The 20,703-nt window shown below is 43.0% G+C and overlaps 1 protein-coding gene across 1 annotated transcript in view; it reads left to right on the top strand.

Annotated features, from left to right (window-relative positions):
• MYCBP2 (MYC binding protein 2, E3 ubiquitin protein ligase) overlaps positions 1–20,703 on the top strand; it is a 243,252-nt gene that overhangs the window by 120,150 nt on the left and 102,399 nt on the right. Inside the window, exons 30-40 of the mRNA XM_018565383.1 lie at positions 33–116; positions 232–328; positions 1,986–2,178; positions 4,216–4,490; positions 5,599–5,820; positions 9,777–9,968; positions 10,793–10,999; positions 11,746–11,877; positions 14,492–14,670; positions 15,066–15,208; positions 15,685–15,785. Of these exons, the coding sequence (XP_018420885.1) occupies positions 33–116; positions 232–328; positions 1,986–2,178; positions 4,216–4,490; positions 5,599–5,820; positions 9,777–9,968; positions 10,793–10,999; positions 11,746–11,877; positions 14,492–14,670; positions 15,066–15,208; positions 15,685–15,785 (1,825 nt within the window). The remainder of the gene's footprint in view (positions 1–32; positions 117–231; positions 329–1,985; positions 2,179–4,215; positions 4,491–5,598; positions 5,821–9,776; positions 9,969–10,792; positions 11,000–11,745; positions 11,878–14,491; positions 14,671–15,065; positions 15,209–15,684; positions 15,786–20,703) is intronic.

The raw sequence follows: 20,703 nt of genomic DNA, 5'->3' as shown, positions 1-20,703 counted from the left end.
TTAACAACTGCATTTTCCTTTTTCTCTTTTAGTGTTGTTTTTCAGTTCAAAAGCTCAAAGAAGTCAAATAATGGCACAGATGTCAATGCAGGCCAAATACCACAGCTGCTGTACAGGTAAATCATCTTTTGTTTTTTAGCAGTAAGCTGTGCATTTGTATTTACAGGTTGTTTTGTTGTGTAAGCTGAGCAGTATCATTTGGAGTGAGATGTTGTATCTGTTTTCATGCAGATTGCCTACAAGTGATGGAAGTGCCACTAAAGGAAAGCAGCAAGTCAGCGAACCAGTTCATATCTTGAAACGCTCATTTGCCAGAACTGTTTCAGTGGTGAGTAACCTTTGCCTTCCTACAGCTTGCAGTATAGCTTGTAGAAAGCTACACAGTTAAAGCAGTTTCATGACTCATCAGTAAAATCATCTGGCTATGAAGAGGGGAAAACCTGCTCATACAACTTTAACCATATGTTCCTGTGGGAAGGCTTTGTTTTCCTTTACTGTATGATGCCTTGGCTTTACCTCCAAGCTGAAGTGTGTACATATACAATACCTTCCCTTGTTCCCCTTCCCTCCCGATCTATAGGAAATGTAAAACTTTTCAACAACAAATTGTGTTTTTCAAGAAATTCTTGTTTCGGGACCCAGTTTTGCTATCACTGGGTCTCTCTGCTACTTTTTGCTCTGAGTTTGGTGGGAAGGTTTCAAAAGAATTATTTAAAAAAAAAAAAAAACATCCCCTGGATCCCTTTTAGCTGTGCCTGCTTCTCCTTGTTGGTCACTGGGTGCTGCAGACTTTAGCTGATTAGTTGACTGATTGAGATGGGGTCCAAGGATGGTATGGATCAGGGGGAGAAGTGATGAATGATGGAGGTCATTCAGACAAGAAATGAAGGGGGGCTCAAGATAGCTGCTGGACCTTCAAAGGATTATATTGTGGTGATACAAGTTTACAGGAAATTGAGAGTCTTCAGTTTCAACACAGTGGAGGACTTGCTACAAGTTTAGGTAAATGGGCAACACTGGGGTTCAGCCTTAAGAATGGCCTGAGAATGAAAGACTTTTAATTAAAAATGACTGAGTGGAAAATAGAGTAAAAACCAGCATAGCAAGTTCCCAGCCTCTTCACTATAGGTTTTGCTATTATGTCCCAGAAGCGATGAACAAAGAAGTAGATCTGTACAAGATCAGTTAACCTCTACAACCTGTTTCCTTGCTGCACTAAAAAGATTAGATTCGGTCTGCTGTTTTGGACAGGTGCTTCAGTTTTTTGCGAATCGGCCTCTGGGAATGTCCTAGGTCCTGTAGCACTCCTTACTGGGAATCCCCCCCAAAAAGTTAAATGGGTGCTTGAAATGACAGCAGATGGCGCCGCACACAGAACAGCTTTGAATGTAGATGTCACCAGCACGACAAAAACACATGGACCAGTGCCCATTAATGATCTGTCGGCCTCTGGAAAGTGACCTGTACTTGAGAGCCAATTAGCTTCAAACACAATGTAAAGCAGCAATAGGGCCATACCGTGTCCATACCTTTTGCTTTTAAAGAAAATTAAACTACCGCATGTTTATAAGGCACAGTCAAGGAATTTACAAATGTGCATTGTGCTCTGATGGCTTTAGACTCCCAATAAAATGAATAGGATGGTTTATTAAATAAGAAGCCAAGAGGAAAGCATAATCTGTCACATTCAGATAAATGGCTCTGCTCCAGTCTTGAAGCTCTCTTTGAAGTGTTAAGCAGAGAGCCCTCCATAGGGCACAGCAAGGTCTACATTGCAGCTGCATTTTATAAATGGGCTGTAAAATGTGTATCCTGGTGTGCGTTACCCTAAGCAGAGCAGTGTAATGGAGAGAATATAATGTCTGCTTTCTGTTATAAATTGTCCCTTTAGTGTATAAAGCAATTTTGTCAGGGTACAGGTAGAGGTTTTTTTTTTCTAAAATGTTCTGTTTCCTTTGTTAATTGTAAGTATTTCCTTCCTCAAGGAATGTTTTGAATCCTTACTGAGCATTTTGCACTGGAGTTGGACCACTCTGGTTCTTGGGGTGGAAGAGCTCAGAGGGCTGAAAGGATTCCAGTACACAGCGACTCTACTGGATTTGGAAAGACTGCGTTTTGTGGGTACCTGCTGTTTGCGGTTGTTGAGAGTCTACACATGTGAAATATACCCTATAGCAGGTACTACTTTTCTTATGAATAAAAAAAAACATTGCTCCATGTTAATACTTTGTTAGAATGTCCCGTGTTTTAACCCTTTCGCTATCAAGGACGTAAGGCTTACATCAGAAAAGAACTGCTTCCAGCTGGCTGGCTCAATAAGCTTTAAGTACTCTGCATTCCCCCTTCTTGTATTGGCTCATGGTCACTTCAGCAATCATGAACTTATAGTAGAAATGTTCCCCAGACTTTCCTGAGTAAATGAATAGCTGTGTTTAGCAAATGACAGGCCGCTGATCACAGCTTTTCATAAAAAATGTGACCCCTGATATTTCGCCAAAATCCCCTGTGCTTTTCACTCACCTCATAGTTCTAGCCGACCTGTGACAATAAGACTGTCACAGGTCGGCTCAGTAGATCGGGAGGTGAGCGAACACATACCGGGTTCGCTCACCTCTCGATCCTGTCACGGCTCTCTGCCGCGACAGGGGAGGGGCTGGATTCCCCTTTCCCCGCTCCGATACGCCAACGCTGACTGGGGGAACGGACGGGGGAGGGGGCGGGTACAGCTGGCTCTGCCTCTAGATAGGCAGAGCCAGCTGTCACTCACGCAGCTGGGCGGATCCAGACATCGATGTCGGGATCCGCTCCGGCTGCGCCGTCTCAGTATACCACGAGCTGTAGCTCGCGTTACCCTAAGGATAACTATGGGGAAAAGCCCTGACCCCATAGTTCTCCTTTAAATAATAAAAAAAAGAACATCCCTCCAACATACACACACCAACAAATTAGACCGTTATATCTGTATGCTGTGGGAACATGCACAAAATTGTGGTGTTCTTGCAGGCACACTGCGTTGCCATTCATTCTCAATGGCACTTCCAACACATTTTGCTGTGTGCGTTGTAGGATGCCAAAACACATGGTAACATGTTTTTGGTGCGGCACGTTTAAAAAATAAAATAAAAATAGGTGCTAGTTTGGTACTTTAGCGGCGTAAAACACACGTGGATTTTGCACAGGTTTGAACCCATGTTAACACATAACATACACATATGCACCACACATATTGTGACATTTTGTGTATTGGTGCACCAACACACTAAGGGGGTTTTCACACCAGGAGGTGCACAATATGGTGCTAGATTCTGTCTTTTATTAAACTTTTTTTTACATTTTATTCCACGCTGTGCGTGGCAGAACATTGCAAAGCGTTGCCGCAGGTAACGTGCTGTGTTACTACAAAATGAATAATTGGTTAATTTTATTGCAGCACACATGGCACTGTGGATTGAGCTTTACCACAAGGCATATGTGTGAAACCAGCATAAGTTGCTTATTTACAGTTTTAGATGCTTTTGATTTTCGCAAAAACTCGCAATTTAAAATTTACAAATTTTTATTATTTCAATACAATTTTATCTTTTAAATTTTATTGGACTTTTGGAAGTTATGTTGTATTTGTGCACTACTGTTTTTTTTGTAGCATGTAGTATATATTTAGCAAAGAAAAAATCTGTAATGAAATTAATGCAATTATCACAGGATCTACAAAATCAGTGGCGCCATCTATTTATTCTATTGCTCCTGTGCTTTTTAAGAGAATGTGTGGTTTAAGATGGTCTTTTACAGACAGACGCTGCGAGCTGTAAGTAAAAAAAAAAAAAGATTATAAAAATTGTAAAAATGGTTTAGCCAGCTGAGGTCCAAAATGGAGCGCAGGGCCTGGCAGTGAAAGGGTTAATGGAAACTGTAAGATCGTTTGGCACTCCTATAGTCAAGCTGTCTTATCACTGCTAATAAGATCATTCCATGCTCCATATGTCTTTTCACTGAGGAGCAGTTTTGCATTTGTGAAAGAGTTTACAGCTGAAAAAAATGCAACTAAGGAACACTGAGACATCTGCTGTCGTCGTTTTTTTTGTCACTTGCTCTTCATGTCTAACTTTTGTTACTGCGTTTTGCTCAGTTTACCACATGAGCTCCGATACAGCCCAAATTTGTATCAATACACCGTTTTACCGATTTCTAATCTCTTATTGTTGTCGCATAATTTAGCTTCCACTAAGGCTGTTGTAGAAGAGACAACCAAACTAGCTGAGTGCATTGGAAAAACCAGGACATTGCTTAGAAAAATCCTTTCTGAAGGTGTGGACAACTGCATGACAAAACTGGATAATGACCCTCAAGGATATCTCAGCCAGCCATTAAGTCTGCTTGAAGCTGTACTGCAAGAGTGTCATAACACCTTTACAGCTTGTTTCCACTCTTTTTATCCCACTCCTGCACTCCAGTGGGCATGTTTGTGCGACTTGCTCAACTGTTTGGATCAGGTAACCTATAGCTTTTTCCATTGTGATATAGCTGATGTGTTAAATAACATGCTTTAACCTGCAGGGATTCCCCCCTCTCTGTTCCTTCAGCGCTGAATGGAGGGACAGACCATGGAGGGGGTGGGCACAGCTGGCTCTGCCTCATCAGGCAGCGACGTGGATCCTGACAATTAGGGATGCACCGATTACTGGTTTTTCGGTATCGAGTACAAGTACTGATATTTTATAGTTGGGTACTCATCGATATAGAGTACCGGTACTTGCGCTAGCATGGAGCCGGCATCCCAGGCAATCAAGAAACCAGGGTGGCAGGTAATGACCAAGGCTTCTTGATTGGTTGGGAAGTCGGCTTCCAGGGCCAATCAGCATGGAGCCGGCTTCCTAGGCAATCAAGAAGCCTAGTTCATTACCTGCTGCCCGTCTTCCTGACTGGCCGGGAAGCCGGCTCCATGCTGATTGGCTGGGAACTTGGATCTCTGGCCAACCAGCATGGAGCCGGCTTTCTGGACAATCGGGAAGACAGGTGACGAGTCATTATCCGCTGTCTGATTGGCCGGGAAGCCAGCTCCATGTTCGATCGCGTCACTGCCTGTCAGAGGAAATCGCCCTCTGACTGGAAGTTTCAGTATCGGTGGTAAGTATTGGAAGATTTGGCCGGGTACTAGTATCGGTATTGGTGCAGCCCTACTGACAATATTGTCTGGATTTTCCCCGACTGAAGTTCAGCTCTGCACTGTCAGCATATAGTGGGCAATAGCCCGCTATATGCTGAGTCTTGGGTTACAGGAGGACATGGTATATGTCCTCCTGTAATCCTAAAGAGAACTATGGCCAAAAAAAGGTTGGCCCATAGTGCTCTTAAGTGCCTGCCCTAGTAATTGCATGTATAAGATATACAGAGGAAGAAAGACTTAAGTCTAGTTTATGGGTAGAGGTCTGTTCCAAAATGCAGGATTTGGATGCTGCAAGTTCTTAGATATAGTATGATATTGTACTCTCTTTGCTTCCAGCTATATTGTTTTAATTACGCATTGTGATTTGAATACAGGAATATTTTTATTTTGGTAACAGGGTCACAATGACTGTTCTCTTTTTTTTTTTTTTAAAGGACATCCAGGAAGCAAATTTCAAGACTTCAAGCAGTCGCCTGCTAGCAGCAGTTATGTCTGCTCTGTGTCACACATCTGTGAAGCTTACTTCCATCTTTCCTATTGCTTATGATGGTGAAGTCCTACTTCGCTCCATGGTGAAACAAGTCAGCACAGAAAATGACACTGCACTGGCTCACCGCTTCCCTCTACTTGTGTCAGCAATGGAGAAACTCAGTCAGGTCTGCAGAAATTCCCGGTTTAAAATTTTCTAAAAAAAGGAATGCAAGTAAATAGCTTTAAATCATCTGGCAATAGTATTGGATTTATAAATGTATTGCCTTAGAAATTGGGGCTCTCCAGCTTGTTATCTAATATGCTCGTAATCGTATTCAAATTCTTAGGATTGTGGCTGGAAATACTAACTGGACCAGTGTATTTTGGTTTCCTCTTAACCACTACTCACCAACACAACAACCTTACTAACTGCCTGTGAGGGAAGGTAAAGGAATGTGCTGGATACGTTCACAGCCAACATCCCACCTTACAGTGTGTCCCTCCCTAAGCAACATACCTTTCAACCTCCCTGCTTACAGCACATCTCTACACAGGCACTCTTCTTCTGCACATACTGCCCACTATCTTACTCTTTGCACTCCTGTGTTGCGCATCCTAGGCCAATTCGAAAAGGTTAATTTAGATGTGGGCATCCATTTGACTTGAGGATAGAAATTGGGCCTTTTAAGTTGGACTCCATTGTTAGTAACATAATAATTAAGAGAAAAACTGATGATCCAAACTGTATTTTATGGTGGAGCATAGTTCCCAACCTCTAGGAGTGGGCACTGAAGATCTGAAAGACACCCTTCTCTAGATCTACCAACAGCATCCACTTGCCCCCAGTCTTATGAGTTTGGAGCTATGCAAATAAAACTGCTTCCTTCCATGGTAGCCAATATGCACACAAAAGTTCTATATAACAATGGTCCATGAACCTGCAAGTGTCCTCAATAGGCCTTTGCTGATGCTAAATTGTTTGAACCGGTTTAAATGTGAAAAAAGACCATACCTATTAAGAGACCGTGAAACACAGTGGACATATTCTGTGTTAGTGAAGAAGAGTCAAATGAGGCTGTGCATATTCAAGCACATTCTGAGATGTTTTGTTGAAAGAAATGCATTCAAGGTGTAGATATCTAGGGCAGAGAGGAAGCGTCCATCCCTTTTTAGCAAGCAGAAATGGGGCACAACTAAAATAGATAGGTAGGTAGGTGTGTGTGTATATATATAGATATAACATTTGTAGGTGAAGAGTTTGAGAGGAGATATTTGTTGGAAACAATATCCCTTGCAAGAGTGGACTTAACTAGATTTCAAATAAAGTAGGACAATATGGCTTGGAAGTTTTGGAAGGCATGGCCTTTGGATGTTTATCAGATGGCCTTCCAGTTTTGAAAAGAGGTCAATGCTGAGATATTGAATAGCTGTCCTAAAAGGAAGTCTGCTTTTCTCAAAAGAACCCAAGATAATAAGGTATTATATTATGAATCTGTGCAAGGAATGTTTTTTTATTTTTTTTTTATTTCTCTCCGGTGATTTCCTTTTCTTACTAGACTGCCCCAAAAGTGGTTTACTGGGGGGAAAAAAGGAAAACCCAAGGTTTTTCCAAGTTCATATATGTACCCAAAACATTGATCCAGGTTGCAATTGCATACCGCCGATTTGCTGACTTACCGATCCACTCCCTGCAGAGAATGGTGACTGTCAGTCACGGTTCCCCACAGGGATTCCCCCCTCTGATCCTCCAGCACTGACTGGAGGGACGGACGGAGGAGAGGGCGGGCATAGCTGGCTCTGTATTTAGATTGGCAGAGCCCGTTGTTAGATAGGCAGAGCCCGTAGCTGGCTCTCAGTGGGGTGGATCTCGACAGTATTGTCAAGATCCGTCTCAGCTGCGACGCTCTCAGCATATAGCAGAGATTCCACCCCAACACCCCTCTCCTCCCCTCTCTGTTCCTCCAGTGCTGACTGAAGGGATGGGCGAGAGAGAGGCAGCGCCAGCTGTCAGGCAGTGGGGTGGAACCCGGCAGTATTGTCAGGATCCATCCTGGGTGCACCGTGGCTTTGTGCTCTCACTATATAGCGGGCAATTACCTGCTAAATGCTGAATTTTGGGTCACAGGAGGACATTAGTAAATGTCTTCTTGTGACCCTAAAGAGAACTGTGGCCAAAAAAGGTTTGGCCATCGTTCTCTTTTAATATAGCATTAGCCCACCAAAAAACTTCTTACCTCTCTGGCAGCCCATTTGCTGAAGTTTGGCTTTGTAGCAGAGCTCCTGGCACCAATCCTGTTCCACTCTACTGGCCACTGTGGTTCCTCCCCACAATCCTGCATCACTGATGCAACTTGCAGTTACCAGGCGTCAGGAGGAGTGGCCATTGGGAGGGCTCGCTGTTTGACCATCCCTACAAGTCAAACAGTGTTGGTGCTGGGAGCTCTGCTATGGAGCTTTCCACAAATGTGCCACTGGACAGATCAGTATAAAACTTTTACTTAGGGTAGTACTGATGTTTTTCATCTCCCCGATAGTTTATTGCCCCAAAATGGATTGAACAAGAGGTCTAATCGATGGCTAAGTGATTTGAGACAAAGGCAGGTATTCACGCTAATCCAGTGGTGGAGTAGATGCCCTTTAAAATGCACTAAACAAATGTATGGGACAGATCCTTTTAGTTTGCTGCATTTGGTTAATGGGTTAATTGTTGTCTTAGAAACGAGCATACACTCAAGATCTGTCCACAGTTTTGACTTGGCTTTAGATAGAAATCTGTAACTTTCTTGGATGATTAAAACTCTTTCTCTGCCAATTCCAAATCCTCTGGCACCATGTTATTGATGAGCTAATTTGTAGGCATAGTCACAAGTGAGCATTGTCAGTTAAAGTACCGCAGCGCTGAATACTGAAAAATGGCCCGGATGGGAAGGGGGTTTAACACCGCGGATGTCAACTGGTTAAACTAAAGAGCAGAAATAGAGATTGCGCTGGAGTTGTATCAGGTTGACTAAAGCTGGCCAGTAGAATTTTGTTAGAAAAAAATTGTTTTTGGAACATATGTTCGTTTTTCTAAGAATTCAGATTGACAGTCGATTTAAACTGTAGTGGCGAAAAGAGTTGAAGGAGCAGGATGCATGGCAGCTGGGATGTGCATTGGAGTGCCGTTCAAATGAATGGCAACGTAACAAGCACATGGTAATGCACACTAGGTGGGCTATGTGATAGCATGCATTATTGGCATGGCGTTGTGGGATTAAAACAATGCTATAGTGTGAATAGCGTTCACAGAACCCCACAGATGGGCAAATGTTTACCCACAATTATTGTGCCAGGAGCCCTGCAATCTGGCTTTGCGCTCTCGGTATTCAGTTGGGAATAAGGGGGGGGAGTACAACGAGCATCCAGGAGCTGGAAGGCAGCTGGAGGAACTGCGGCAGTCAGATGACTTTCTGGTTGATATGAAGGGCCCAGTATTTGTGTGAGTTGTCAAAAAAACTAATGCATGAAGGAAGTAACTGCTTCTTGTAGAATGGTGTGGTGTCCATGGAGGTTTTATCCTGGTTGGCTGTAATGAATGTGAGATTACAGCATATTTGTGTGCAGGCATGAAGCACCTAGAACACAGAGGAACGGTAGATCTTGTTTTTGGTTCAAAAACGTGGCCGTTCAGTTCTATCATACCCTCTCCTGGGGCGGGATCTGTACCAAAGCTTCTACCATAGCTTGTAATAGACTTATCATACTTCTGTCTCTCTGCCCAACTCTTTTGCTCTTCTTTTTTTTTTTTTGTTCTTCACACTCTCTTTAATTTATCTGTCTTTGTATCATCTCTCTTTCTGTAACTCTTTCCCTATATCATCCTTTTCTCTGACTCTTCCAATATTCCTTACATTTTGCACATGCGTTTTCATCATATAATAACAATCAACTATCACTCTGTCTAATATTATGTGCATATAAATTATTTAGAACTCACAAAATCCCACTAGCCAGGAAGTCGATGTGCCTGAAATGCAGATGCATTTTCTGTTTGTCAAGGTAATTCTTCCTCATCCTCAGTGGCACTAACTGGCTGGGGGCTACCCTAATACATCTACACTTGCTCATGGGAAGTAGTATTGTTTTGTTTGTTTTTTTTTAGAGCGAGGAGAATGTTTCTGGAATGACCAGCTTCCGGGAGGTTCTGGAAAAGATGTTAGTCATTGTTGTGCTGCCTGTAAGGAACAGCTTACGCAGGGAATATGAACTCTTTTCTTCACACCTGGTATCCAACACATGTGGTCTCCTGGCTAGTATTGTCAGTGAACTGACAGCATCTGCTCTTGGATCGGAGGTAAATGTATTTGCTATTTATCATATAATACTTTGATAACTGATCTACTCCTTTGTTATAGTGGTCCTTGCATATACAAGGCCTTTTTGTTTTAATTGCAACTCCAGGCACAAACATGCCTTTAAAAATGTTTAATTGTAAAGCAAAGATTAACTCTAGACAGGAGCCGCTCCTCCGCTCCACTTGTCCATGCACAGAATGTCTTGTATTCTGTGAACCATAATAAAATACAGGGCATTCTGTGAATGGACAAGTGGAGAGGAGGGATGGGGTAAATGACCCTATGGCTTCTGTATATGAAGGCTGCAGCTCTCATAGATGGAGCATTGGAAATATAGTAATAGCTGTACTTTCTGCCATATACAAGTGAATTAACTGTGAAGATAAAACATATATTGTAGAGATGCTAGAGCAACTTCAGTGACTTTTTTTTTGCCATAATAGTTGCACCTCTGAAGCACACAGACTGATGTGGAGAAGTTTTATTACATGTATCTATGTGGGGAGTAAGACTCCAGGGTGGCCACATGCTTCATGTTCATTCTATGTCATTTTTTTTACCAATTGGCACTGAAGGCTGTCACACCACAACATGTGTAGGCAATGATTATAATGGGGTATTTGCCAACAATGGATGTTAAATTCCATTTCAATCACACACTTGGTTGTTTTCCTTTTATTTAAACCCATAAATTGCCAGATAGCCCCTTACAGTTAGAAATAATTATACTGTATCCTCAATTAGTTATATCCTAAAAATAAGTGTAATTCATGTCTGAGGTATATACAATGATTTATGTGTCATATCTTTTTCTTAATGTCAGGTCGATGGCTTAAATTCTCTCCATTCAGTCAAGTCCAGTCCTAATCGCTTCACGAAAACAAGCCAAGGTAGAAGTTGGAATACTGGGAATGGATCTCCTGATGCAATCTGCTTCTCGGTTGACAAACTTGGGGTTGTCGTTGTCGGATTCTGTGTCTATGGAGGAGGTGGAATCCACGAGTATGAGCTGGAAGTTCTGGTAGATGATGTAGGTTTAAATGAAACAATGTCTAATGATTTCACAATCATAATGACAATTCACTTGATTTTGGAAGCAGTATGAACATCATGGTGTTGAAATATCTGTTCCTTGTCTGTTGCGTGTTTTTAGACACGTAAATCGCACATGCAGTAAGTCATGCTGTTTTATGAGCAAATTGTAACACGGTGATGTAAATGGCCAGAACGTGCATAACCAATTGCAATGCACACTTTGCGTCATTGCGCTCATGCGTCATTATGAGCAAAGCACTTTTTTCCCCTTTGCTGCAGAATTCTAAACCATAAACCCTTGATTTGAGTCTTATAAGGAAGGTATACTGAAGATGTTGTTTCTACCCTCAATACTTATATTAAGGTGCTGCTCTTATAGAAGGTACATAATCGTGCAGGTGGATGGACTGAAGATGGTCTTCTAGGCATAAATTTAGATAAGGGACATATTTATAAAGCAGTGAATGTCACATTCACAAAACATTCACTGCAGGTAAATCAATCATTGTAAGCTAAAAAACACACCAGGAAGATTCACCTGCAGTAAATGTTTGGTGAACAGCACATTCATTGCCTCCTAAATATGAATTTCTTTACAGCAGTAGAACACTCGGGTCTTGTGGTTTCAGGTAAAAATGATTCTTGCAGCACTGAAAGTAAAAAGCGATGCAGACATTTTATTTTGCACATAACTATGTAATTGTTTTTATTCTAACCTTTTGGCCTTTCAATTTCTTTTAGAGTGACCATTCTGCTGATGCAGGCCACTCTCATAGATGGACATCACTTGAGCTTGTGAAGGGCACTTACACCACAGATGATTCACCAAGTGATATTGCTGAAATTAGGCTGGACAAAGCCGTGCCACTAAAGGTAAACATGTTCTATTATTGGTGATTGGTTTTCTTTAGCTGTTTTTGACTGACTGTTCAGAAAATCACATGGCAGAAGGTTTTTTTGCTGTGTACAGTGAAAATTACCATGCATGCTGATCACTCCTTTAAAAAAATGCCTAGTATAAATAGTTTTGGTGTGTTTCTCAAAAACAGAAAGGTGTGTGACTTTCAGTGTCAGAGAAAGGTAAGGGAAGTACCTGCTTTAGAGGCACTTCCACAAATGAAGGATTTGGAAAAAGCCATCTCTCATACTACTTTGAATGGGTTGGGTATTATAAGTTTAAATATAATTCGTCACCTCAAAGACTCACAGAAATAAGAACTTCTCTCAAACTGGCCAGTTGTGATAAATTCAAGCAGCGATGCAATATTTCCACTCTTTGACACTAACATAGAATCCCTAAATCAAGGTGTCTTAGCTTCCCCTAAAGTAAGCATGTGCTACTTAGTTTGCTTGCTCTCTCCTCCTATGGGCACAAATGTACACATTCAACTGGTTTGAAATGCATGTCTGTGAAGAGATCTTTTGTATCCAGATGGCATCTACACGCTTGAATGGCGTTGTGCGTAACCACTTACCGTATATACTCGAGTATAAGCCGTCCCGAATATAAGCCGAGGTACCTAATTTTAGCAAAAAAAACTGGGAAAAAGTATTGACCCGAATATAAGCCGAGGGTGGGAAATGAGGCAGCTACTGGTAGATAGATACCAATAAAATTACATTAATATTTATTTAAAAGAAAAATAACCTAGCTCTGCAAGTGGAAAAGGGGGTACAGGGCTACATATCATGTACTACGGATCATTTAACCCATTCATATTAGCAGAGGATAATTGTAAATCTATTGTTGCAGTGCACTCTATATGTAGTATATAGTACATGTACATATAGAGTTCCTGCAACAATACATTTACAATGATCCTCTGCTAACATGAATGGGTTAAATGATCCATAGTACAGGGCTACATACAGATCATTTAATACATTCATGTTAGTATAATTGTAAATGTATTGTCTGCACTGTATTAGCAGTATATACTCTATATAGAGTATATACTGCTAATACAGTGCAGACAATACATTTACAATTATACTAACATGAATGTATTAAATGATCTGTATGTAGCCCTGTACTATGGATCATTTAACCCATTCATGTTAGCAGAGGATCATTGTAAATGTATTGTTGCAGGAACTCTATATGTACATGTACTATATACTACATATAGAGTGCACTGCAACAATAGATTTACAATTATCCTCTGCTAATATGAATGGGTTAAATGATCCGTAGTACATGATATGTAGCCCTGTACCCCCTTTTCCACTTGCAGAGCTAGGTTATTTTTCTTTTAAATAAATATTAATGTAATTTTATTGGTATCTATCTACCAGTAGCTGCCTCATTTCCCACCCTCGGCTTATATTCGGGTCAATACTTTTTCCCAGTTTTTTTTGCTAAAATTAGGTACCTCGGCTTATATTCGGGACGGCTTATACTCGAGTATATACGGTACCTATGCTCCTAAGTCCCCGTTCACATTGAGCGGATTACCGCTCGCAAATCGCGCATATTGCCGTGCGATATTGCGAGATCTTGCTCGTCCTATGATTTTCAATGGAGCTGTTCAATTCTGCAGCTCAATGTCGCTGTCGCTTGTGCAGGACCCCTTTTTGCGCGGATGTCGCCCGATTTTGCTTGTATTTTCATGCTGCCCAAAAAGAAAGGTCGTGCCATCGTCGCATGAAGAGTCGCGCTATATCGCGCTACTACGATCGTGTGGAAATCCGCACGAGTTGTATGTCGCTCAGTGTGAATGGGCTGTTACAGCAGCCATAGACACAATGTACACAAGGGTGGAGCTTAATGTAAAGAGTCATTTAATTGGGGAAAAAAGGTTTGAATATAATATTGCCCTTTCCTGAAAGCTGGAAGGTTATCAAATCTTCTAAAAAAAATTTTAACAGCTTAATGCTAATGTATTGGTATGTTCCTTATTAGGTGCTTACCCTCTGAACACTGCTAGCTCTTTATCTGATGATTTTCTTGTTTTATTGATGAAATGTCCTAAAGCCTGTTTGTTAACTTACTGTCTTGTAAAAGGTTTGTTGCACTTTCTGGCAGTATACTGTAGTGCCTTGATTCACACGGCCAGAGACAGAGAAACCCTTACTGTGACAAGTATCTAAACCAAAAGTATCCTAAAGGGTACTTATAGTACCTTTTAGTCCTAACAGTACAGTAGCATGTGTACCTCTAAGGCTCTTTTTGACAGCTTTAGGATTCAGGGGGTACTTCTGTTTACGAAAATATAGTATATGTAAACCCTAACAACAAACTTCTCTTATTTGCTCTCTTTCGGTTTGCTAAATATACCATTGAATGTTTTTTGTTTTGTTTTTGCTGTTAAAAAAAATTCCTTTTTGGTTTTGCCAGGACTCTTGTGAGTTATTAACTTCCTGTACTCTGTCTGGGAGGGTATATAGAGAGGAGAGGTTTTTATTCTTTGCTGATACCATGTGCATTGGAATGCAGAGCCAAAAATTACTGGGATAAATACTGGACTTGTTTTGTTGTGTTTTTCAGGAGAACACTAAGTATGCAGTGCGTTTGAGGAATTATGGAAGTCGCACAGCTAATGGGGATGGTGGAATGACCACTGTTCAATGCCCTGATGGGGTGACCTTTACGTTCAGCTCCTGCAGTTTGAGCAGTAATGGTACAAACCAAACCAGAGGACAAACCCCTCAAGTATTATACTACAGGTTTGTTTCACTGTGCAAAGTCATGTATGACCTATATTAAGACAACTCGGGGCACATATTAAAAAAAAATAAAAAAAAAATTATGTATTAATTAGAAAGTTATGAAATGTATTTAACATGTAACATACATTTCATATATACATTATTTTAGGTTTGAATACAGTGGTGTTGGGCCACAGTCTGTCTACTTTTTATTGCCATGTCGCCGTTTAAAGTTATCCTCACTTTCGGTTTATTTGATTGGTGTCAAACTGAACAGGGACTGAAGGAAACTCTAATCTGTAATCCTTCCCCAAAAATTACTAAAACGAATAATTTTGACTGTGACTGGGCATAATTTTTTTTCACAATGGAATCAACATTTTGAGGTCTACTGCAATCATTTTGTTTTGTAGGAGTGAATATGATGGAGACCTGCAGTCGCAGCTTTTGAGCAAAGCCAATGAGGAAGACAAAAACTGCAGCCGGTCCCTCTCGGTGGTAAATGCTGTAACCAGAGCTGCTAAAGACCTACTGCACAGAGCACTTGCTGTTGATGGTGAGAATTGTAATGAGATCTGTAGTAATTTGTGTGTATATGGTTAGCACAGCTAGTGATGAGGGTTTCGATTTTGCTCTACCACATATATGTATAACATCGCTGAAACACTGTTTAGCTGAGACTGGTATATTACCTTTCAAAGGGATGATGTTCTGTGCTACAGATGTCTGTGGGTCATTCTGCTCGCCTTGTTTAGCTAACATCAGACATGACTTGATAAAAACTTGATAAAAACTGTAGACCTAGTTCATTTCCTGTGGATCTATGGATGGTTTTTATCCATCCTTCTTCTTTTTTTTTTTTTTTAAATAAAGGTTAAGTTTGATGTAATATCTGTCATCGTGTCTTGAATTGTATTGTGATTGGTAATGTCTTCCTTATATTGTAAAGCGCTGCCAAAACTGTTCGTGCTATATAAATTCTGTATAATAATTGTATTCATCTTTTTGTTTTTTCTTTTTTTATCTTAATAGCTGATGACATTCCAGAACTGCTTAGTTCCTCCAGTCTCTTTTCTATGCTGCTTCCCCTGTTAATAGCTTACATTGGACCAGTAGCAGCTGCTATCCCAAAGGTAAAAAAGTTGTATTTTTTGGTGAAAATATTAAAAAGGTTTTTAAAGCACCAGGCTAAAATGTAAATATTGTATTCACAGTATCTTGAAAAATAGGTACTTTACACAGAAGAGAGTTACTCATTATCCACCCTGAGCCTTCATGTAACCTACCAGTACAGGAAAAACCATGTAGATGGCAGTATGCATTCTTCAGATTCCCCCCCCCCCTCAGAAAATATATAAAAACTGATGCCAATACCAGCTGATCACCTGCATTTACCTCCCTCCACCCCATCCCTTCATATAAAATAGTTTTTGGTCTAAATTAATTGAGAGACTATTTATTTGGTACGTTTTATAACATAAAATAAGTGTAACAGTTTTTTTTTTTATATATATAGTTACAAATTAACAAAGCCCAGTGGTTATTAAGTGCCATCCAAAGAAAGCTCTATTTGTCTCAAAAAGAATGAGCTAGAAGTTATTTGGCTAAACTGTTGCAGGACTCAGTAATTGTCAGTCATACTAGCATAGCACTATAAAAATGGCCTGGAAAGGAAGAGGCTGTAACATGTCGGTATTGAAGTGATTAAAATAGAATGCCAGTTTGGTGAGAACAATAAAATTGCTTGCAATGAACCGTTTACCTTAAATGGGAACTATGGGGTTAGGGCTTTTCCCCATAGTTCTCCTAAGGCTAACGGGAAGACACAAACTAGCGTCCTGCCGTCACCCAAAGCTCAGTATAACGGAAAATTGTATACTTACCTTCCGTAATTTTTCCTTTCCTTGTGCATCGAGGGCAGCACACCATGGGTTAAGATCCGCCCCTCTTAACCCACAGGACACGTGATAAATTAAGGCTCCTCCAAGCCACGCTCATTCTAGTTAAGAGTCCGAGCCATGGCAGGGAGGGTAAGAGTGGTGTGCTGCCCTCGATGCACCAGGAAAGGAAAATAACGGATAGGTAAGTATACAATTTTCCGTTTTCCTGGGGCATCTCGGCAGCACACCATGGGATTTAGTGATCACACAGGGAGGGTAATGCCAAAATAATTTATTAAAGGTTAGAGCAACCAGAAACAAGTACACTCCTCCCAAAGTTAACAGTGGTGAGCAGTGCCGGGTCCACCCGGTAGTGACTCATAAAGGTATTCCGGGATGACCAGGAAGCGGCCCTGCAGATCGTTTCGGGCCGAGACGTGAGCGAATGCCTCCCAGGAGGCTGCCATACCTCTCGTGGAATGAGCCCTTATCTCCTCAGGAGGTTGAAGACCCTTAATGGAGTACGCTTTCCGGATGAGCTTACCCAACCAGGACACGATGGTACGCACAGAGGCTGCGTTACCTTTCTTGCATCCCCAGGGAAGGACGAGGAGGTTATCCACCACACGAAAGGGCTGCGTCACACGCAAGTATTCTTGTAGCGTGCTGGCTACGTCTAGCGCATGACGCTCCCCGTCAGGATTTGTAAGTGCAGGTAGGACGATCTCCTGATTGAGGTGGAATGAGGTGGTAAACTTCGGAAGGAAGGAGGGATGCGTCCTCAGCACGACTCTGTCCGGGAAAAAAGTGCAGAATGGCACTGTGGCAGCCAGAGCCTGCAACTCAGATACCCGTTTAGCGGACATAATTGCCAGGAGAAAGGTTGTCTTGAGGGGGAGATCCCAAAGAGACATCGTAGGATGCGGATGGAATAGAGAATGTTGGAGCACGTCAAGCACAAGTGACAGATCCCATTGCGGGAACAGCGATCTCACGGGAGGATGAATCTTCAAACAGCCCTTCAGGAAGCGCACGACCAAGGGATCCAAGGCCCATCTGGACCCTGACAGCGCTGAAATGGCCGAAACCTGAACCCGAAGAGAGTTCCAGCTGAGGCTCTTGTCCAGACCGGACTGGAGGAAATCCAGGACATGATTCACCGTTGGAGTACGGACGTCAAACCCGCCGGCTGCCACCGCCACAGCAATCTCTTGTCCCAAACTCTTCGGTAAGTAGCGTTGGTTGAGAGTTTCCTTGCCTTCAACAACGTGGAAATCACCGCATGGGAGCATCCCAAGTCGGAGAACCGGTCCCACTCAACCTCCAAGCCATGAGCTGAAGCGTCTTGGGTGCTGGGTGCAGGAAAGGGCCCTGCAGGAGTAGATCGTGGCGATCGGGAAGCGGGAGCGGAGGTTCCATGCTCAATTGCAGCAGCGGAGGGCCGCATGGGCCAATATGGCATGATCGCTAGTATCACCCCCGGAAATGCAGCCACCCGCTGGAGAAACCTCGGTATTAGAGGATAGGGTGGGAAGGCATATCCCCGAGTGAAGGACCACGGGCAGGTCAGAGCATCCGTCGCCACTGCCTGGTTGCATGGAAACCTCGTCACGAATAGAGTGGTCTTGCTGTTGTTGGGGGTTGCGAACAGGTCGATTTGAGGCACACCCCAACACTCCGTTACCATGTCGAAGATTGCCGGATTCAACTCCCATTCGTGCGGATCGACCGTCGACCTGCACAGTAGGTCGGCAAGGCTGTTCTGATTGCCGGGAAGGTAGACCTCAGAGAGATGCCGCAGGTGAACCTGTGCCCAATGCATTATTGGCTCGAGCTCCAGCAGCATAAAGCGACTGTGGATGCCCCTCTGATGCTGAATGTAAGCGACCGCTGTCCGGTTGTCGATTCGTAGTTGAACAGAACGGTGTTGGATGATCTTGGAGAAGGTAAGGAGACCCTTGAAGGCCGCTCGCACTTCCAAGATGGAGTGAGATGGAGTTCCGTTGGTTGTCGAGAAGAGCTCCCAGGAATACTAGTTGTTGGGAAGGTTGCAACTGGGACTTCTCGTAGTTGATCAACCAACCCAAACGCTGAAGTAGAGTAAGAGCCAGCTGCTGATGGAGCACAAGAGTCGAGGATGATTGGGACAGAAGAAGGATGTCGTCCAAATAATGAAACACACATATGCCCTGCAGCCGGATGTGAGCAATGAGTGGAAGCAGAAGCTTTGTGAAGGTGTGGGGTGCCGTAGAAATGCCGAAGGGAAGGCACACAAATTGTAAGTGTGAACCCCTTACTGCAAACCGTAGATACCTTTGGAACTTGGATGGGGATGTGGAAATAAGGATCCGAAAGGTCGAAAGGTCGACTGACGTCATCCAATCCTACCCGAACGGCTGGGAGAATCGACTGCAGTGATTCCATACGGAAGGAGGGCACTTGAATTCGCCTGTTGAGATCTTTTAAGTCGAGGACGGGCCGCAGGTTGCAGTCTTCTTTTTTACAGGAAACATGGGAGAGTAGAAGCCTGAGTAGCGTTCCTGCAGAGGAACTTCTGTGATTGCGCCTTTTCCGATTTAAAGTGAGGATGTACTCCACGAACACGCGTCTGCCTTCCGATCCAGGGGTTCTTTAAAAGAGACCGCATCCTCTATGGGTAGGGTAATATGCCTTGCTAGGCGCATTACTACTGCGTCCACCAAAGGAGGAGAATTGAGGTTAGGTGCGTCTGCCTCACTAAATGGGTACAGCTTTGAAATGCGATTGTTCACATTTGGTGCCTTTTGCGCTCGCTTCCATTCCTCCAAAATGAGTTTTTATCTCATCCATGTAAGGAAAAGTGGCTGTGGATTTCTTCAAATGTGGAAAGTACCGCCTTAATTTGGCAGGTTCCACAACAGGATCCTCCCAGTCAATAGCTTCTTTAACTGCCGTAATGAAGGGGTCCACAAGACTAAGTCAAAGCCCGAGAGACAAGGGGGTTCACCTGTATCGGAGGCGTCTGACTGCGAGCCGTCAATGGGCGCCATCTTGGAAATCCCCAAAGCTACTACGCAAGCGCTGACGCCACGCCTGCGCAGACGAGCATACTTACCCAGCCTAGAACCAGCTGCAGCCAATGAAATTGCGTGGGCGGAGCTCAGCAGCGCCGACCTGCCCCAATCAGCACAGCGAGGTGATAAGAAAGTGAGGAGTACGGTCGCTTGGCCCTAAGAGGAAGGAATGGCTGATACAAAGAGAATCCAGCAAAGCAGCCGACGGTTGGACACCCTGGGTTTGGAGTATTTAACCCCATGGAGCAGGGGCTACAGCACAGGGGAGACTGACCCGGCCGGTGGCCTGCAAAAACGGCCAGTAAGGGTCCTAAAAAGGGAGAAAAATAAATATTTAAAAAAAAATTAGAGAAACATTGGACGGATCCCGACATTACTGTCTGGATCCACCCAGCTGCGTGAGTAACTGCTGGCTCTGCCTATCGAGAGGCAGAGCCAGCTGTACCTGCCCCCTCCCCGTCCATTCCGCCAGTCATCGCTGGAGGATCGGACAGAGGAGGGGGGAATCCCTGCAGGGAGCTGTGGGTGACAGTCACGGCTCTCTGCAGGGACAGGATCGAGGTGCGAGCAATGCTATGTGTTCGCTCACTTCCTGATCTATTGAGGCGACGTGTGACAGTCTCATTGTCATAGGTCGGCTAGAACTATGAGGCTGAGTGATTTTCACTCGCCTCATAGTTCTCCTTTTAACAGAATTTTTTTTTCCAGACTCGGAGGTTTGTGTTCTGAAGAATTTTATTTTTTTTAAAGGTTTAGCCTTTATTCAAAAACAGCTGATCTAATCTCTGAGGGGAATTTATCAAAACTGGAGCACACAGAATCTGAAGTAGCCGTGCATGGCAACCAATCGGCGTCTCTTTTGTTTTCAAATCTGAGCTGAACAAACTGGAGAGAAACTGGTTACTATAGACAACTGCTCCAGATACTGTCTTGCCCAGTTTAGATTTTTTCTCTCCCGTTCATTGAAGGACACAGGGCAACAGATCGTAGATCCTGAATGGTAGGGTATATCGCCACCTGCAGGAGTAGGACGCTAGGCACATAACTAAAAAGACAAGACAGCCTAGGGGCGGCCCCTGCTGGTGGCCCAACCCCTCACTTGCTGACAAGTCTCCAGT

The sequence above is a fragment of the Nanorana parkeri genome, unplaced genomic scaffold, assembly GCF_000935625.1.
Source record: "Nanorana parkeri isolate BGI_ZX_2015 unplaced genomic scaffold, ASM93562v1 scaffold838, whole genome shotgun sequence".
Taxonomy (NCBI): domain Eukaryota; kingdom Metazoa; phylum Chordata; class Amphibia; order Anura; family Dicroglossidae; genus Nanorana; species Nanorana parkeri.
The sequence above is the reverse complement of the archived record's forward strand: the minus strand, read 5'-3'. Positions and strand labels throughout refer to the sequence as shown.